This window comes from Chionomys nivalis, chromosome 2 (genome assembly GCF_950005125.1).
Source record: "Chionomys nivalis chromosome 2, mChiNiv1.1, whole genome shotgun sequence".
NCBI classification, from domain to species: domain Eukaryota; kingdom Metazoa; phylum Chordata; class Mammalia; order Rodentia; family Cricetidae; genus Chionomys; species Chionomys nivalis.
Window position 1 is genome coordinate 79,322,773 of NC_080087.1, and position 16,026 is coordinate 79,338,798.

The 16,026-nt window shown below is 51.2% G+C and overlaps 2 protein-coding genes across 2 annotated transcripts; both read left to right on the plus strand.

Annotated features, from left to right (window-relative positions):
- The first annotated feature begins 691 nt into the window (after positions 1-691).
- Rps19 (ribosomal protein S19) lies at positions 692-5,933 on the plus strand. The gene is made up of 6 exons (XM_057763330.1): positions 692-775; positions 1,248-1,318; positions 1,550-1,650; positions 4,604-4,787; positions 5,213-5,267; positions 5,869-5,933. Exons 2-6 carry the CDS (start codon positions 1,248-1,250, stop codon positions 5,893-5,895), a joined length of 438 nt encoding a protein of 145 aa, XP_057619313.1. The 5' UTR covers positions 692-775; the 3' UTR covers positions 5,896-5,933.
- Positions 5,934-11,612: 5,679 nt separating this feature from the next.
- Cd79a (CD79a molecule) lies at positions 11,613-15,912 on the plus strand. The gene is made up of 5 exons (XM_057762824.1): positions 11,613-11,715; positions 13,008-13,307; positions 13,512-13,630; positions 15,318-15,386; positions 15,519-15,912. The coding sequence occupies exons 1-5, from the start codon at positions 11,655-11,657 to the stop codon at positions 15,630-15,632; spliced, it is 663 nt and encodes a 220-aa protein (XP_057618807.1). The 5' UTR covers positions 11,613-11,654; the 3' UTR covers positions 15,633-15,912.
- The last annotated feature ends 114 nt before the right edge of the window (positions 15,913-16,026 follow it).

Sequence of the window (16,026 nt, forward strand, 5' to 3'; positions counted from 1 at the left end):
AATGAAGACCTGTCTCAAAACAACAACAACAAAAATAATAACGTTACACAGATAAACCTGAATGATGATTTTAAAGGGTCAAATGAGGCGAGACTAACGGGTTGAGCAATCGGATTCCGGCGCTAGATGGCAGAGCGGAACCTCGATCAAGGTCCCGCCCCTGCCTCGTAGTCCCTGCCCTAATCTCCTCCCCCGCTTCCAACGCCTTAGTTCCACTCTGCTGCGGTAAGCAAGCTGAAGCAATTTCCGCCCAAAGAAGGGTGGGGCTTCCGTGTAGTCCCGGTCTCGCGAATACTAGTGCTAGGACAAAAGGGGGTGATCGCCACATGTCATCCTTGCCTCTTCACTACATTTCCCGTCTCGGTTCCGCCCTTACTACTCCCACTTCCGGCCAGGGAAAACGCCACCACGCAGAACCCGGCTTTCCTTCCGCCCTCAGTAGTTTCCGCCACTTCTGTTCCCACCAGACACACGAGGCTCAAACGAAGCCACGTTCTCCTCTCTCCGGTTTCGCAACACGCCCGAAAAAACGGAAAGAGGAAACAGCCCGCCTCCTCTCGTCCCCTGTCCCTTCTCCTGCCTTCTCCACCCCTTCCTCTTACAGGCCCTCCCATTTTAGGTGGAGACGAAGCCATATTCGCCCTCAGAGAGGCGGAGACGCTGGTCTAGCCGCTCTCGCGAGCACTCCGAACTCTCGCGAGACTGACACCCGACTTGTGCGCCCGGGAAACCCCGTCGTTCCCTTTCCCCTGGCTAGCAGCGCGGAGGCCGCACGGTAAGCGAGAGCTCTGAGTCGGGCTGTGCGCGGGGCCACGGGGCCGGGCTGTCTGGCCCCAAGAGCTCGTGCCGGGGACCGCAGGAAGCCCGGCGCGGGGTCGCTCCGCCCCTTGGAGCCGCGGCCACGTGCGAGCGGCAGGCCCGGACATGCCTATGGCTACAAATCCGGGAGTCCAAAAGGGGTTATAGGTGGGCAGCGGAGGGGTGAGTGGAGTGCCCGGGAACGTGGGCTGAGGGAGAGGGATGTGGAGGAGTCTTCCCACGCGGTCACCACGCCGGCTTGTGATCCGCATGCCGTGGGCACCCGGGAGCTCTGTTGAACCTGGAAGAGCCGGGCTGCACTTGGCGAAAGGCGGGGAGGATGTTGGGGCTTCGGTCTGGATGGGAGAGTCTTGGGGTTGCTGTTGACCTGGAACCGCGTCAGTTTTTCGAACCAAGCCTCCTATTGACATACTTGCCTTTCCTCCCAGATGCCTGGAGTTACTGTAAAAGACGTTAACCAGCAGGAGTTCGTCAGAGCTCTGGCAGCCTTCCTCAAAAAGTAAGCGTCGGGCCGGAGCTGTGACCCCAAAGCTAATCTGAATGGCCTCTTGTTGGGGCCTTTTCTGAATTAGGCCTAGGATGGCCATGTTTCCGTGTTGTCCCTGTTCATATGCTAGCACCTATCCTGCTTTTTCCGAGTTGGTTCTGTTGACGGGGAATGGTTTCGGGGATCGGAAGTAATTTTATGGAAATTTCTAAAATGTCCTTTTCTCGATTCTTTTGGTCCCAGGTCCGGGAAGCTGAAAGTCCCCGAATGGGTGGACACAGTCAAGCTGGCCAAACATAAAGAGCTTGCCCCCTATGATGAGAACTGGTTCTACACACGAGCTGGTGAGAACTGGGGACTTTGGCTGGGAATGGGGAGCTGGGTGACCCCAGGCAGGAACCCCTTCCCCTCTCAACTGTGCTAGGAAGAGACAGACCTCATGCTCTAATGACTACTTATAGGTGCTCACTTGAGAGTCTCTGACAGTATCCATTGTGTAACATTCTAATTCAGATCCATCTCTACCAGGCGATTCTCTACTGAAAGATAGGCAAGTTGGGGTGCTGCTCCTGTTCTCAGAGGGCACTTACGGCTCTGAGCGCCCAAGAGAAAACTTTTCTCTCTGGAGCTATGGGTCCTATTCGGATGTTTTGGTGTTCTGTATGCTATAGTCTGGTTAGCTCTGCAGGATGGGATCAGTGCTGGGTTGTGCCAAGGTCACAGCATCTAATATTGGCCTCTGCTAAGGGACCCCCTACCTGAGAACTCACCGGGTCATAGGAAACACATTGCTCATCACTTCAAAATGTGAAGCAGTCTATAAATTTATATTAGCGTTTATTAAGTCAAATGTCCATGGGATCCACTTTGTTTCAGGCTTTGGCATGGGCACAGGGACCATCATGACTCAACACAGCCTCTGAAAACCAAAAGGTCAATTCCACAGTGTGGGAAAAGGTCGGTGCATCCACCTGCCAGCGCAATTTTTTATTTTTTTAAAGGATGAGGGTGATGTAGGGAAAGTGGCTTCCCTGCCTACAGCAGTGGTGAGGCCTAGCTAAAATATGCCCTTCTTCCCGTCTCAGAAGCAGGCACACAGACATTGAGATGCTCCGCTTGGTACAGCTTGGATTTGGCATTGCAAGAGGAAGGATAGTGGTTTTCTCTGGGTAGAGTGGTTAGTAAAGGTGTTGTGTACCTCTCAGGCAAAATTGGTTGTCTTTTTCAGGGTTGGTATTGGGGGGGGGTCATGCATGTCCTGGGTCCACCAGTTGATCATGTGACCCTTCCACCTTTGTCACTGCTGGCTTGTATTTAGAGATGGGTTCTCACCATGTACACCCTGTTTGGCCAGGAATTCGCCAAGAGACCAGGGTGCCCTCTGCCTCCCAGGTGCTGAGGGTTGGATTCTGGCTCTGTATATGCTAGGCGAGCACTCTGGGCTGCATTCCAAGCCTAAAAGTGGAAAGGTGTTGGCAATGAATGGAATCTTGAGTTTGGGACCAGGTCTGCAGGCTTGTAATCCCGGTGCTTGTGCTTGTATTTGGGGCTAGAGTGCAGTGAGGTAGCAGGCTTGTGTTTGTTTGGGGGTGAGGAAAGGCTGTGGGCGTGGGGTTCAGAGGTGATGGGTTAGGGCCAGAGAAGTTCAGTGACTGAGGAGCCAGTAGAAGGGTGAATTGGGGCTAGGAAAGCAGTTTTTCCTTAGTTTGGCTGAGAACGGGTCAGGGTGAAAGATTACAAGGTTCCTCATCCAACACTTCACACCGTTGGTGAAGATGGGGCCGCCACTCGCACTGCTAAGCTGCAGTGCCTCCTGAACTGAGTTCAGATGAAGGACATCAGCCCCTCCTGGGCACAGCTCCCTAGGGCAGTGGGAAGACATTGAGGGCCAACGTCCTGTCTCGTTAATCCTCTAAAATTCAGCAGCAATTCTATGGATTTGCCTAAAGTTTTGCCTTAAAAATGTGCTAGAGCCCAGGGTCTTGTTGAGGAAGAGAGAAAGAAGTGAGCTTCAACTTGCTGTTTGCAGCCTCTAAGTAAGTCCTTTCAAAAATCAAAAGGAAATGCATGCAGATTTGGGGTGGCAGTGAGTGCCTTATAATTAGCTGATGGTTCTGTGGTACTGAAAAGGACTGTAAATCCCCATTAGAGAAGCTGGTGAGCTTTGCTGCAGTTTCCTCCCTGCCTGGCCACTGTGCCTGCTGGGGCAGTTGCTTTCCTTTGGTACTGTTGTACAGACGCGGGGGGGGGGGGGGGGGGGTATAGCAGTGCAGGAGATTCAGGCACCTGCTGTGCCCAGGCTAATCTAATCCCTGGTCCTGTGCCCTGAGGAAGAGAGCAGATGATGGGTGATGATGGGTCCTGGCGTTGGGTAGGGTGGTGGCTGTGGAGCATTTGAGTTGGTCTTAAAGGTGGAGTCGTCTTGGTGTCACCTTGCAAGAAGATGGGAAGTGACACCACGTGAGTCTGTCAGTCTTGGCAGGTATATGGTTTTAAAAAAATCTGAGGTTAGCAGCCGGCTGTGGGAGCAAGGCGAGTAAGCATATCAGGGGAACCCACATAACCTGGCTGGAGTCACTAAAGTAAATTTCTACTTAACCTGGTGGCTCCTGGGTGCCAGAAGAGAGGTGGCAGTGGGGCCAGATTTAGAATGACTGCCTGATTTTTGCTTTAGGGGATGAAGATATCCCTGTATTTCCTAGCCAGGTGGCCCAAGTCCCTTGTTGCCTAAATGGCATGGGACCTGGGTAGTGGCGCATGGGCTGTGAGTCTTGTTTTTATAAATGTTCTGTGGGACTATTGAATTGCCTGGGCCCCAGGATCCCCAGGGTTATGTCACTTCTGGGACTTTTTATTTTCTGCTTGAGAATGTGAAGGATAATGCATGATGCAGAGAATGGCAGGCAGCACCACTCAGCGCCTTGGGGCATGGCCTTCGAGGTTTTGCCAAAGCTTGTTTGACAGGCCAGGAGGCTGCCTGCAGGAACAGTCCTGTATCCATGGCTGAGATTCCAAGTTTATGGTACCCACAACAACGTGACTGCCCTGCCAGATCTTGGCCTCGTTCTCCAGGGCTAAGCTGTACTGTAAAGCAGTCAGTTCCTTTTTCACTGTCCTGCCGCAGGCATGTGGAGATGGTCACCCTTGGGAAAGTTACAGGGAAGGGAGAACCAGGGGTGTCAAGCCCCAGTTTTGGTGCATGTTCTGTTTGCTCTGTAAAGTGGTGAGAAGTTGCCTCACTCGACACAGTGAATGTAGAAAGAATGATCCTCAGACTCCCTCTTGCCCCACCTCCAGCCTCTACAGCACGGCACCTGTACCTGCGTGGTGGTGCCGGGGTTGGCTCCATGACCAAGATCTATGGAGGACGGCAGAGAAACGGTGTCAGGCCCAGCCACTTCAGCAGAGGCTCCAAGAGTGTGGCCCGCCGCGTTCTCCAAGCCCTGGAGGGACTGAAAATGGTGGAAAAGGACCAAGATGGGTATGCAGGGTTGTGCCGGAATTAGGATGGTCATTGCCCATTGGTGACTTTGTGGTGAAGCTGTTGGGCCTCCCTACAAATGGAGGTACAGGGCCTTCAGAAAGCAAACAGTGAGGCCCTCACCCAGACCTCTCTGGCTCTGAGAAGGTAATTTAGCGACTGTCCACTTTCATTAGCCTGCTCGTTAACTTTTCCCAATTGATTTTTCGCGGCTTTTGATCTAATGCTTGCACAAACGACACCTCGTCAGCTCCCAGGGGTCTCCCACTCCTGCCTTCCAGCTCCTTAGGATGCAGCTGGCTTGGGCATGAGTGGGGCTTGGCAAGAAGAATGTGGCTCCCTTGCTCGGTGCTTTCTTCTGTCTTCCCCCAAGAGGCGGGGTTGGGCTGTGCTCAGCCAAGAATTAATTTTTCTCTTTTGCACAGGGGCCGCAAGCTAACACCTCAGGGACAGAGAGATCTGGACAGGATTGCCGGACAGGTGAGGGGTGCACCAGCTCCTTTTCTCCATTGGGACACAGCCAGAGAAAGTCACACTGGGGCAGGGAAAAACCACTTAAGGTCTGCTGCAGAACCAGGCTGCTTTGAGTGAACTGTACCTTTCTGCAGTGCTGTCCCTCCCCTCCATACAGATCACCTTGGTTAAGGATTCTGCTCTAACTTGGTCCTCATACTTACTAGGCACCACATGCAAGCAATTTAGGGGGGAGGTGGAGATTGGGGTGGTAGACTGGTTTAGGCACAGACCAAGCAAGTCACTGTAGGGTGACTTCATTCCCACTACCTTTTGGGTTGGGTGATCTCACCCAAAAAAAAGCAGAGCCCCTGGGGTCTAACAAGGCACCCCATGCCTGATTTTCTCTGCTACAGACTGCACCTCTACTGAGGTTCTTGGAAGACTTTAGCTTTGAGCTTGGGATCTCAGTAGAGGACAAGACACAAACGTTGACACAGTGACCTTACCCTTGGGACAGTGACTAAAGCTGGAGGTGTCTGCAGTAGTGGGGCAGAGGGCGTGGCTCTGGGTAGTGAGCCATGACAAAGCCTTTAGACCACTCACTGATCCTTCTGTCTTCTCACAGGTGGCAGCTGCCAACAAGAAGCATTAGAACAAAGGATGCTGGATTAATAAATTGCCTCATTCATAATCCTGGTCTGGGTCTGCTTTTGATTTCTTGGTTGTTTTTTTTTTTAATATTTATTATGTATACAACATTCTGTCTGTGTGTATGCCTGCAGGCCAGAAGAGGGCACCAGACCCCATTACAGATGGTTGTGAGCCACCATGTGGTTGCTGGGAATTGAACTCAGGACCTTTGGAAGAGCAGGCAATGCTCTTTAACCTCTGAGCCATCTCTCCAGCCCTTGGTTTTGTCTTTTAATGCAGGGCTTCCCTGGGAATCCCAAGACACCAGTAGAGTTGTGGTGTCAGCTGATAGCAGGGCTGGGCTGCAGATGTGTTCCCAAGAAGAGAAAGTTTTGGATTGTGAGAGGGCAGCATAGTGACCTTCCCTTCCCCTGGTTGTCCTACCATCCTCCACTAAAGGATGGAAGGTAGATGCTGCAATCCTGCCTGATGTCATGGTGCCTGTAAGGAGTGCCAAGTAACTGTACAGTTGAATATGCTGGGCCTGAGCTCTCCAGAAGGCCAGCCTAGCCCGAGTCATCCTGGCAGCTTCCCAGGTCAATCAGCCCTATCTCAAGGGAGGCTCTGGATTTTGAAATTATATGTCTCTGCCTCACCATCCTCCTCCCCAATCTGTAACAATCAGCCACATGCCAGGTAAAACTGGCTCTCTGCAGAGGACACTTGTGTTTTCAAGCCACATGAGTACCGCCCCTCCCAGGTTGAAGCATGGGGACAGGCAGTTTTCTGTGTCCAGCAAGCTTCTTGGGATGGGTATCCTACAGCATTTGGAGGGACAAACCCTGGGTAACTGGATGCGTCAAGGCTGTGAGGATGTGGCCTGTGTCAACCCATGCAGTCCACCTCAAGCCTGAGCTCAGGCGGGTCCCTTTCTGTGGTCAAGTGAAGAGGAATGTTTTGGCCCAGCTGATCACATGTAATGAAGTTGCTTAGCTGCAGCCACTGCCACTACCGAGAAAGTTGAGTTGTGGTTGGTCTGAGGTTCCCTGAGTAGCAGCTTGGAACTGGAGACCAGCTGTCCTGCCCTCCAAAGGCAGGCACCTCGCAATGTGGGTGGGAGGTGGCAGGTTGTGAAGAGAAGGGGAAGTAAGCTTCGGGGACTACTGAGTGCTCTCTTGGTGATATCACCAAGCTCATAAAAGGGGGTCATTACTACCAAACAGGAGAAATGGACTCGATATAAATCAGCTGACCTTGGTCTTGAAGCCCAAGTAATAGTTTTTTTAGCACAATGACCTGGAGCTCCTGGCCCCCTGCTGTGTCCACCTTCACAATGCTGGGATTACAGTCCTGCACCACACATTTGGGCCACTTGGCCTATTTTTAAGTTATGAAATATTTCAGGCATGTAAAACAGTATTCAAAGCAGCCTTGCAAAGCTCCCCACCCATGGCTTTGAGTATGGCTTCCGAGTTGAGAACACTTGTTACTCTGAAGAGACCTCAGTTCAGTTCCTAGCATCCATATCAGAAGGCTCACTACTGTAACTTCAGCTCTAGGGGATTCAATACTGTGGCCTCAGGGACACCTACACTTATGTGCATACCCAAGAGCAAGACACACCTGCACAGAATGCCAGCCGGGCAGTGGTGGCAAATAGGTCTAAGGAGTTCAAAGCCAGGCTGGTCTGCAAACCAAAGTTCCAGGGCTACACAGAGAAAGGCCATCTTTGTCTCTACCCCACCCCCAAGTGGGGCTGGAGAGAGAACTCAGCAGTTAAGAGCAAGAGCATTGGCTGCTCTTAGAGGAGACCCGTATGGCAACTCACAATTGTCTGGGCTCTGACTGACAGATATATATGCAAGCAAAGCTTTTTTTTTTTTTTTTTTTTTTTTTTTTTTTTGGTTTTTCGAGACAAGATTTCTCTGTAGCTTTGGAGCATGTCCTGGAACTAGCTCTTCTAGTTTAAGGCTGGCCTTAAACTCACAGAGATCCGCCTGCCTCTGCCTCCCGAGTGCTGGGATTAAAGGCGTGCGCCACCGCTGCCCGGCAAGCAAAGCATCTTAAATAGCTTTAAAAAATAATAGGAAAAAGTATTATGCAAGAGAAGTCAATTGTAACTCAGTAGCTAAAACTTTGCCTGGCACAGGAGAGGCCCAGAGTTCCATTCCAAACAGAACCAAACGTAGTAGGGAATAAAGACACTAAATACTACAGAGCTAGGCGTGGTGGCGCACACCTTTAATCCCAGCTCTCGGGGAGGCAGAGGCGGGCGGATCTCTGTGAGTGTGAGGCCAGTCTGGTCTACAGAGCTAGTGCCAGGACAGGCTCCAAGGCAACATAATCTCGCCGGGGGGGGGGGGGGGGGTAACTACAAAGTCAAAGCCAGGTAATGGTGGCACACACCTTTAATCCCAGCACTCGGGAGGCAGAGACAGGTTGATTTCTGTAAATTCAAGACCAGCCTGATCTACAAAGTGAGTTTCAGGATGGGGAACTCCAAAGCTACAGAGAAAAACCCATGGGGGGAGTAAGAAAAGAAGCTGTGTGAAACTATTTGAGTCCTTCCCCAGCCCAGTCCTCCTTCCCTAGAGGTGAAAGTCACGGGCGGGCGTACACATTTGTCTTTATCACAGACCATTGTCCCCAAACAGCAGGCAGTGTCAACCCCATTACCTACACCCGGGTTTTTCTCCTCCCCATTTCCCCCATTTCTGACACTGACTTGACCGCTGCTCTGCGGCTTTCAGCTGCCCTATTGAACGTTCTACAGCATGTCCTTTCTCCTGCAAATGTACCTTGGAATTGTTTCACGATTGTTCAAGCAAAAAAACATCCTGCTATGAATGTGGTTTTTGTTTTGTTGATGTTCTAAGAATTGAACCTGGGACCTCACCAAAGCTGCTAAGTGCTGTACTGCTCAGCTACTCCTCAGTGGCTTTCAAATTAGTCTCTCTCTCCTTTTTCTCTTTTTGCTTTTGTTTGGTTCTTTGGTTTTGCAAGACAGGGTTTCTTTTCTCTGTAGACAAAGCTGACCTCAAACTCAAGAGATTCACCTGCCTCTGCCTCCCAAATGCTAGGATTAAAGGTGTAGGACCCAACCACGACAAGCTCACTAGAGGCCTGAGTCTCAGTAGTTTGTTTACCCTGGGGCAATACCTGGTTCTGATAAAGACCACAAACTGAGACTACCCAGACACCACCCAGGAACAGACCATCCAAAGGAAATTCCTAACGTTCCAACCATTGTAGACAGGATCATACCTGCCTGCACACACCCATAGCTTTTCACCAGGACACCCCTAGACAAATGTCAGCCAATCAGGGGTCCTAAACCTTAGAAATCCCTCAACCACCCCCACCTTTGCTACTATAAAAACCCAACTGTACCTGAGCTCGGGGCTCTCCGATCACTACAATACACTGGGCATATGGAGAGACGAGTTTGCAGACTTGTGTGATAATAAAGGTTCCTTGCCTTTACATACAGGACTTGGTCTCCTGGTTGGTTTCGTGGGGACTCCTGATCTGGGCATAACAAAAGGCATGTGCCACCACCACCCAGCTCGAATTATTTTTCATTTTTTTTCTACTTAGGGAGGTATTGTGTGTGTGTGTGTGTGTGTGTGTGTGTGTGTGTGTGTACTACATGTGTGCATGAGCCCACATGTTCTTCAGAAGAGGCTGGACCCTCTGAAACTGGACTTAACGGTTGTAATCCACCCCGTGAGTGTGGGGCGTGGAACTCAGGTCCTCAGCAGGAACTCTTTGTGCTCTTACACAGCTGAGCCATCTTGTCTCTCCAGCCTGGTTTGGGGTTTGTTGAGACAGGGTCTTATGTAGCTCAGCTGGCCTGGCAATCTTAACGATCCTCATGCCTCTACCCCCTTTTGTTGTTATTTTAATTTTTTTTTTTTTTTTGGTTTTTCGAGACAGGGTTTCTCTGTGGTTTTTGGAGCCTGTCCTGGAACTAGCTCTTGTAGACCAGGCTGGTCTCGAACTCACAGAGATCCACCTGCCTCTGCCTCCCAAGTGCTGGGATTAAAGGCGTGCGCCACCACCGCCCGGGTTTTAATTTGTTTTGTCTGAAGAGAATCTGCAAGTCTGCAGCTTCGGTTGACCTGAAATTCACTCTAGACCAGGCTGGCCTTGAACTCACAGAGACCCACCTGCCTCTGTTTCCCAAGTATTGGGATTAAAGGTGTGCGCTACGACTGCCTAGCTTGTTTTGATTTGGTTTGGTTTGTCTGAGATAGAGTCTGAGTCACTGGGTGACCTGGAACTTGCCTTTATCTGTCTCTGCCTCCCAAATTCTGGGATTATAGGCATATGCCAATACAGCCATTTTAATAATTTCTCTTGCCATGTCTTCACATAAGTGAAAACTGCCTAACTACTAAATTAGTATCTCAATCGCTCCATTTCCCTGGGTATAAAACAGATTTTTTTTTTTTTGTGGGCCATGACTGCCTAGCTTTTAAAAAATTTTTAAAAAGATCTCCGAGTTTATGGCCAGCCTTGTCTACATAGTGAGTTCCAGAACAGCCAGGGCTACAGAGAAAACCGGTCTCAAAAAAAAAAAAAGAAAAAAGAAAAAAAATTTTTAGTTTTTTTATTTATTTAGTATTTATATGTATGATTACGAACCATCATGTGAATGCTAGGAATTGAACCTAGTTCATCAACAAGAGAAATGAGTTCCCTTAATCAATGAGTCCCTCACCTTTAAAACAAAATGAAAACAGGCTCACCTGGAGCTCAATATACTGGCTAACCAGTGAACTCTCTGTCACCCGCCACCCGCCCCCATCTGCCTATTTCTTATGTAGCCCAGGCAAGCCTCTCAGTTACACATACCACAGCCTCCCAAAGGCTGGGATTGCGGGCATGAGCCAGCACGCCCTCAGCGGGTCCATTCCACCACAGACTGGACAGCACCGAGCAAGTGGTTGCTTCCCCTCACTGAGCCTCGGTTTCCTCCTCTGTAAAGTGGAGGATGGTCCACTTTGCCCTCCACGGCTGGGGTGTAGTTCAGTGGCCGAGCAGTCACCTGGCAGGCACGAGATCCCAGTTTTAATCCCAGTTTTATCCCCAACGTCATGAAAGGAAAACCCGGCGTGGTGGATCACATCTGTAATAGCAATAGTGAGGAAAAGGCAGAGGATCGTGATCTCAGGGGCATCTTCAGACAGCGGCGGCAGTTCCATCTCCAGGGGATCTGTAGCCCTCTTCTGGTCTCCACAGGCACCAGGCACACACATGGCACACATGCATACATACATGAATGCAAACACATACATTAAATAAATAAAGCTTTGCTGATTAAAAAAATAAAAGGTGACTATAAATAAACAATGACGAAAAGATTTTCACCGGCATAGTGAATCCAAGGCCAGCCTTTCTTGAGAAAGAGAAAAGGTAGGTTTGGAAAGAAAAGGGTGGGGGAGCTGACAGGTTTGCCCCAGTGTTAACGAGATGGGAAGCCAAAGCTGAGTAGTAGCATGAGGACCTGCCTGCCTCCCCCAAGCTCCCAGGATCCTTCTGCAGGTTCAGCGGCCTGAACCAGACTCTGCCCCACCCCAGCACTAGAGACTCAAGGGAATTGTGGCCGGCCCAGGTGCAGCACTGTTCCTCAGCACTCAGGGCCTGAAACACATGGCAAATAAGGGCCACTGGAGCCCATCTCCGTCCGGGGCCAAACAGGAAGTGAGGCGGAGTTTGGGGTGGAATCTGGTACCCGAGGGCTACTGCAACCCAGACTAATCAACCCACTGGTAGAAAATGTCAGAGGGTCTCGGAGTCCTGCCTCTTCTCCTTCTCTTCCTGGCGGAAGCCTGCCTAGGTAATGTGGCCAAAGGGAAGGTACTGGCGTTGGTGGGCAGGGGATTTGGGGGTACCGCTGACAGGAGGGGTGGATAGTAGAGCCAGAAGCTGAGGGAAGCCAGACAGGTTGATGCATAGCGCACACCCTTTAAAGTAATACCAGAACTCAGGAGATTGAAGCAGGAGGGAAGAATATTGCATTTGAGGCCAGCCTGGGCTACATAATGAGTTCTGCCCTATCATGGCTAGCCTGGGCAACTTACTGAGACCTATTCAGAAATAAAAGGAGCAACAACAGGGAACCGGCGGGGGGGGGGGGTGGAGGGGGCTTTCTGTATCAGATGGTTTGGAGGAGGCTCAGGAAAGTCCACTGTTAGGCCCAAGCCCACCATGCCCCACAACACAAAATCATATCTCCGTAAGTCAGAATGAGGAACTGAAGTAAGTGTGGACTGAGGGAGGTGTCCCGAGGGAAAGGGAGGGAGTGCCTCATCAGATTCCATTCCCCTCCCTCACCAAGTGTGACCACACTGACCAGGCTTTAAGAGGCGAAGGTCATCCACTCACGTGACTGATGCTGGGAACCAGCGGAGAGTGGAGCGCTGCTGTCTGAGCACTGCTGTCTGAGCCCATTACCATGAAGTTGCCCAGCTTCTTCTTCCTCCAGCTTTTCTTCTTCACTTCTGGCCTTCCTCTTTCCTGCTATGCTCAGGAAGGTGGCCACAAGCCAATGTGGTCCTGGGGAGGCTGATAACTGGGGCTTTCAAGATAAACACAGTTGACACCATAACCACCAGTCCACCCTTGTCTCTCTCAGCTCCCTCCCCCCAGACAGAGTTCAGTCCCTGATCCCTAAGTTGACATTTAAATTGCAGAGGCAGAAACAGCCTAGGCACAAAAGGACAGACTCAGGGTGGCTGCAGGAGGGGAGTACCACCTCTTCCAATAGAGGGAGTGATGCTGGGCCCTGCCCACCCTGGGTCTAAACTGGGCCCTCACTCCAGGGCCGGTGGAGGTTCCTAAGAGCTGGGAATAATGGCTCCCATTCCTTCCCAATGAAGGGGAAGTCTCTGAGGGTCCGGGGAGCTCTCTACAGCAGGCCCCTGCTGGTGTTAGGAAAGTAAAATGCAATGGAGCAATGGTGGCAAGAAGCCACAAGGCAGCTCTCCCAGCATCTACTCTCTTTCTAGAGATGTCATCACCATCAGGACCACTCCACTCCCAAGAGCACTGGTGTGAAGGGCTCTGGATCGGGGCAATCGGGGCCACCTCCAGTCTCTGACCTACTAATCTGTTCTCATCTCTCCACAGGCCCTGGATGCCAGGCCCTGAAGATAGACATCCCACCATCAGTGACAGTGAACGTGGGGGATGAGGCCCGCCTCGTCTGCAAGCACAATGGCAACAAACCTAATATCACGTGGTGGTACGGTTTTGTGTACAACTCCAACATCTCCATCCCCTCAGTGTTTATGGGTTCTGGTCAGGGGCTCAGAGGTGATGAGCTGGTCATCCCCAATGTAAACAAGAGCCACAGGGGCCTCTACAGATGCCACGTGGAAGAAAACGGCAAGAGAAAATTCTCCTGCGGCACCTACCTCCGAGTGCGTAGTGAGTAGCAAGGGATGCTGTCCCTCGGGTTCCCTGCTCCATCCAGAACACTGCTTGCGTGCGAGCCAACCAGTTCCTCCCTCCTGGACCTGAACTAGCAGCACACGGGTTCTCACCAGGCAGGATGGTGGCTTTAGGGCTCCCTGACCTCACAAGGGGCAGGGCTGGGAGAGGAGGGGACACTGAGACTCCCTGTCTTCACAGAGCCAGTCCCTAGACCCTTCCTGGACATGGGGGAAGGCACCAAGAACCGTATCATCACAGCCGAGGGCATCATCCTGCTGTTCTGTGCAGTAGTGCCAGGGACATTGCTACTATTCAGGGTGAGTCCTCCAAGTGACACCCCACAAGTCATCTGGGCTTGCCGGGCTTGGACTATGACTCCCAGTGTCTAGCTGGTCCTCTAGATTCTGAGGTTCCTCCTCCAAAGTTTGGAAGACTGAGAGTACCCCCTAATGTAGCAAGAAAATTGTGGAGCGGTCCTGAGCTCCAGGGGTGTCACTGTGTCCCTACTGGCCCTCTCTAGATACCTTCTGCCTCTCCTCCTGCCCCACCTGAAGAGCAGTCCCCTGCAAATGCAGCCAAGACCAGGGACAAAGGGGACCAGTGTCCCTCCAGAGCCTCTACTTCTCCCTAGGCCACAAGGCAACTTTTTTTTTTTTTTAAATGTTTTTAGATGAGGTTTCACTGTGTAGTCCTGGCTGGCCTTGAACTCACAGAAATCTGTCTAGGCCTCTCAGTTTCTGCTGCTGACATTAGTGTGTGCCACCATGCCTGCCCTTCTTTATTTCTCATGGGTGTGTGTACATGGACAGTGGGTAGGAAAGTCTGGGCATGTGAGTATGGGGGCACAAAGCAACTTTCTGGAGTCCCTTCATTCCTTCCACTGAGGATGCCCAGACCAAATTCATGTCCCTGGGTTTGAATGGCAACAGATTTACCAGCTGTGCATCTCCCAGACTTGTTTTGTTTTCCTTTCCTTTCCTTTGTTTTGTTTTCAAGGAAGGGTTTTTCTGTATAACAGCTCTGGCTGTCCTGGAACTCACAAAGATCCACCTGCCTCTGCCTCCCAAATGCTGTTTCTCTCTGTCTCTCTGTCTCTGTCTCTCTCTTTCTCGACAGATCTTGGTCCAGGCTAGCCTCAGACTTGTTATCTCCCTGGCTGGCCTTATTCTTCTCTCCACCTTCCAAGTACTGCCATTACAGGCATATGCTGCCACCACCTGTTTTCTCTTTCCTCTTTAGTGGAGAGGTAAAGAAGATGGGATCTTGCTAAGTAGTTCAGGCTGGGTCAGAACTCATTCTATAGATCATATTGGTCTGGAATTCATAATCCTCCTGCCTCAGCTTGCCAAGGACTGGGATTACAGATATTCACTGCCAGTTGCTGTTACACTGACTTACTATTATACTCCTCAGCCCTGGAGGGCAGTAGTGGGCCAGCATGGTGGCATTAGACTTTTGATCCCAGCAGCTCTCAGAAGGCAGAGGCAGGCAGATCTCTGGGAGTTCAAGGCCAGCCTGGTCCACCTAGTGAGTTCCCAGCAGCTCCTGCTAGATAGAAAGCCTGAGGAAGTTAGTGGAATGTAGTGGCAAACACATCCAGCACTCCTTGGAAGGTGATGCAGGAGAACCCATAAGGAGAAAGAGAGGAGAGGATCAGAGAACAGTATCTGCCAAGATCCCAATATGTGGGCTTGGGCATGTCCCTTCCTTTTTTTTTTTTTTTTTTAGATTTATTTACTTATTATGTATACAGTATTCTGCCTGCATGTATGCCTGCAGGCCAGGAGAGGGCACCAGATCTCATTACAAATGGTTGTGAGCCACCATGTGGTTGCTGGGAATTGAACTGAGGACCTCTGGAAGAGCAGCCAGTGCTCTTAACCACTGAGCCATCTCGCCATCCCCCTGTCCATTCATCTTTCTGATAAAGCACTTGCTGGGATGTGAGGGTCTGAAAAACCCTTCACCTCCCCCTTGCTCACTGAGGCCAATCATCACCTACAGAAGCGGTGGCAGAACGAGAAGTTTGGTGTGGACATGCCAGATGACTATGAAGATGAAAATCTTTATGAGGTGGGCACTGGATGGGGTGGTGCTGCAGAGGGGGCCGGTGTACAGGGAGGGGTCTGCAGTGGGAACTCTGGGGTTGACTGGGAACAGGGACCGCAGCTGCCAGGGTACAGATATCTACCCTATCCCCTGCAGGGCCTGAATCTTGATGACTGCTCGATGTATGAGGACATCTCCAGGGGACTCCAGGGCACCTACCAGGATGTGGGCAGTCTCCACATTGGAGATGTCCAGCTGGAAAAGCCGTGACTGACATCCCCCATCCTGCTGTGCTGTCTGTCCCCACCTGCCATATCCCTGCCTCACTTCTCTTCCCCTGCAGTCTCCCCTTCCCAGTTTTTGTCCCTCCAGAGTGACACCCCACCCTACTCTCCCACCTAACCTTGTCCTTCCCCAAGTCTGTCCCGGGTTCCCTCTCTAGTGGGTAATGAGCCCTTAATCGCCGCCTCTAGGAGAGCTGATTACAGCAGCCTCGTTAGTGTCACCCCCTCCTCCCAGATCTGTCATGGCCACTTAAGTGCTAATAAATCCTTCCTAAAGCAGCCCTTGGCAGGAGTCGTGGATCTCATGAGAGCTGTTCCTCCACAGTGCCAGGCGACCAGGAGCAGGAAACCCAAGTTCCCTTCCTCCCTCAGACCTAAGT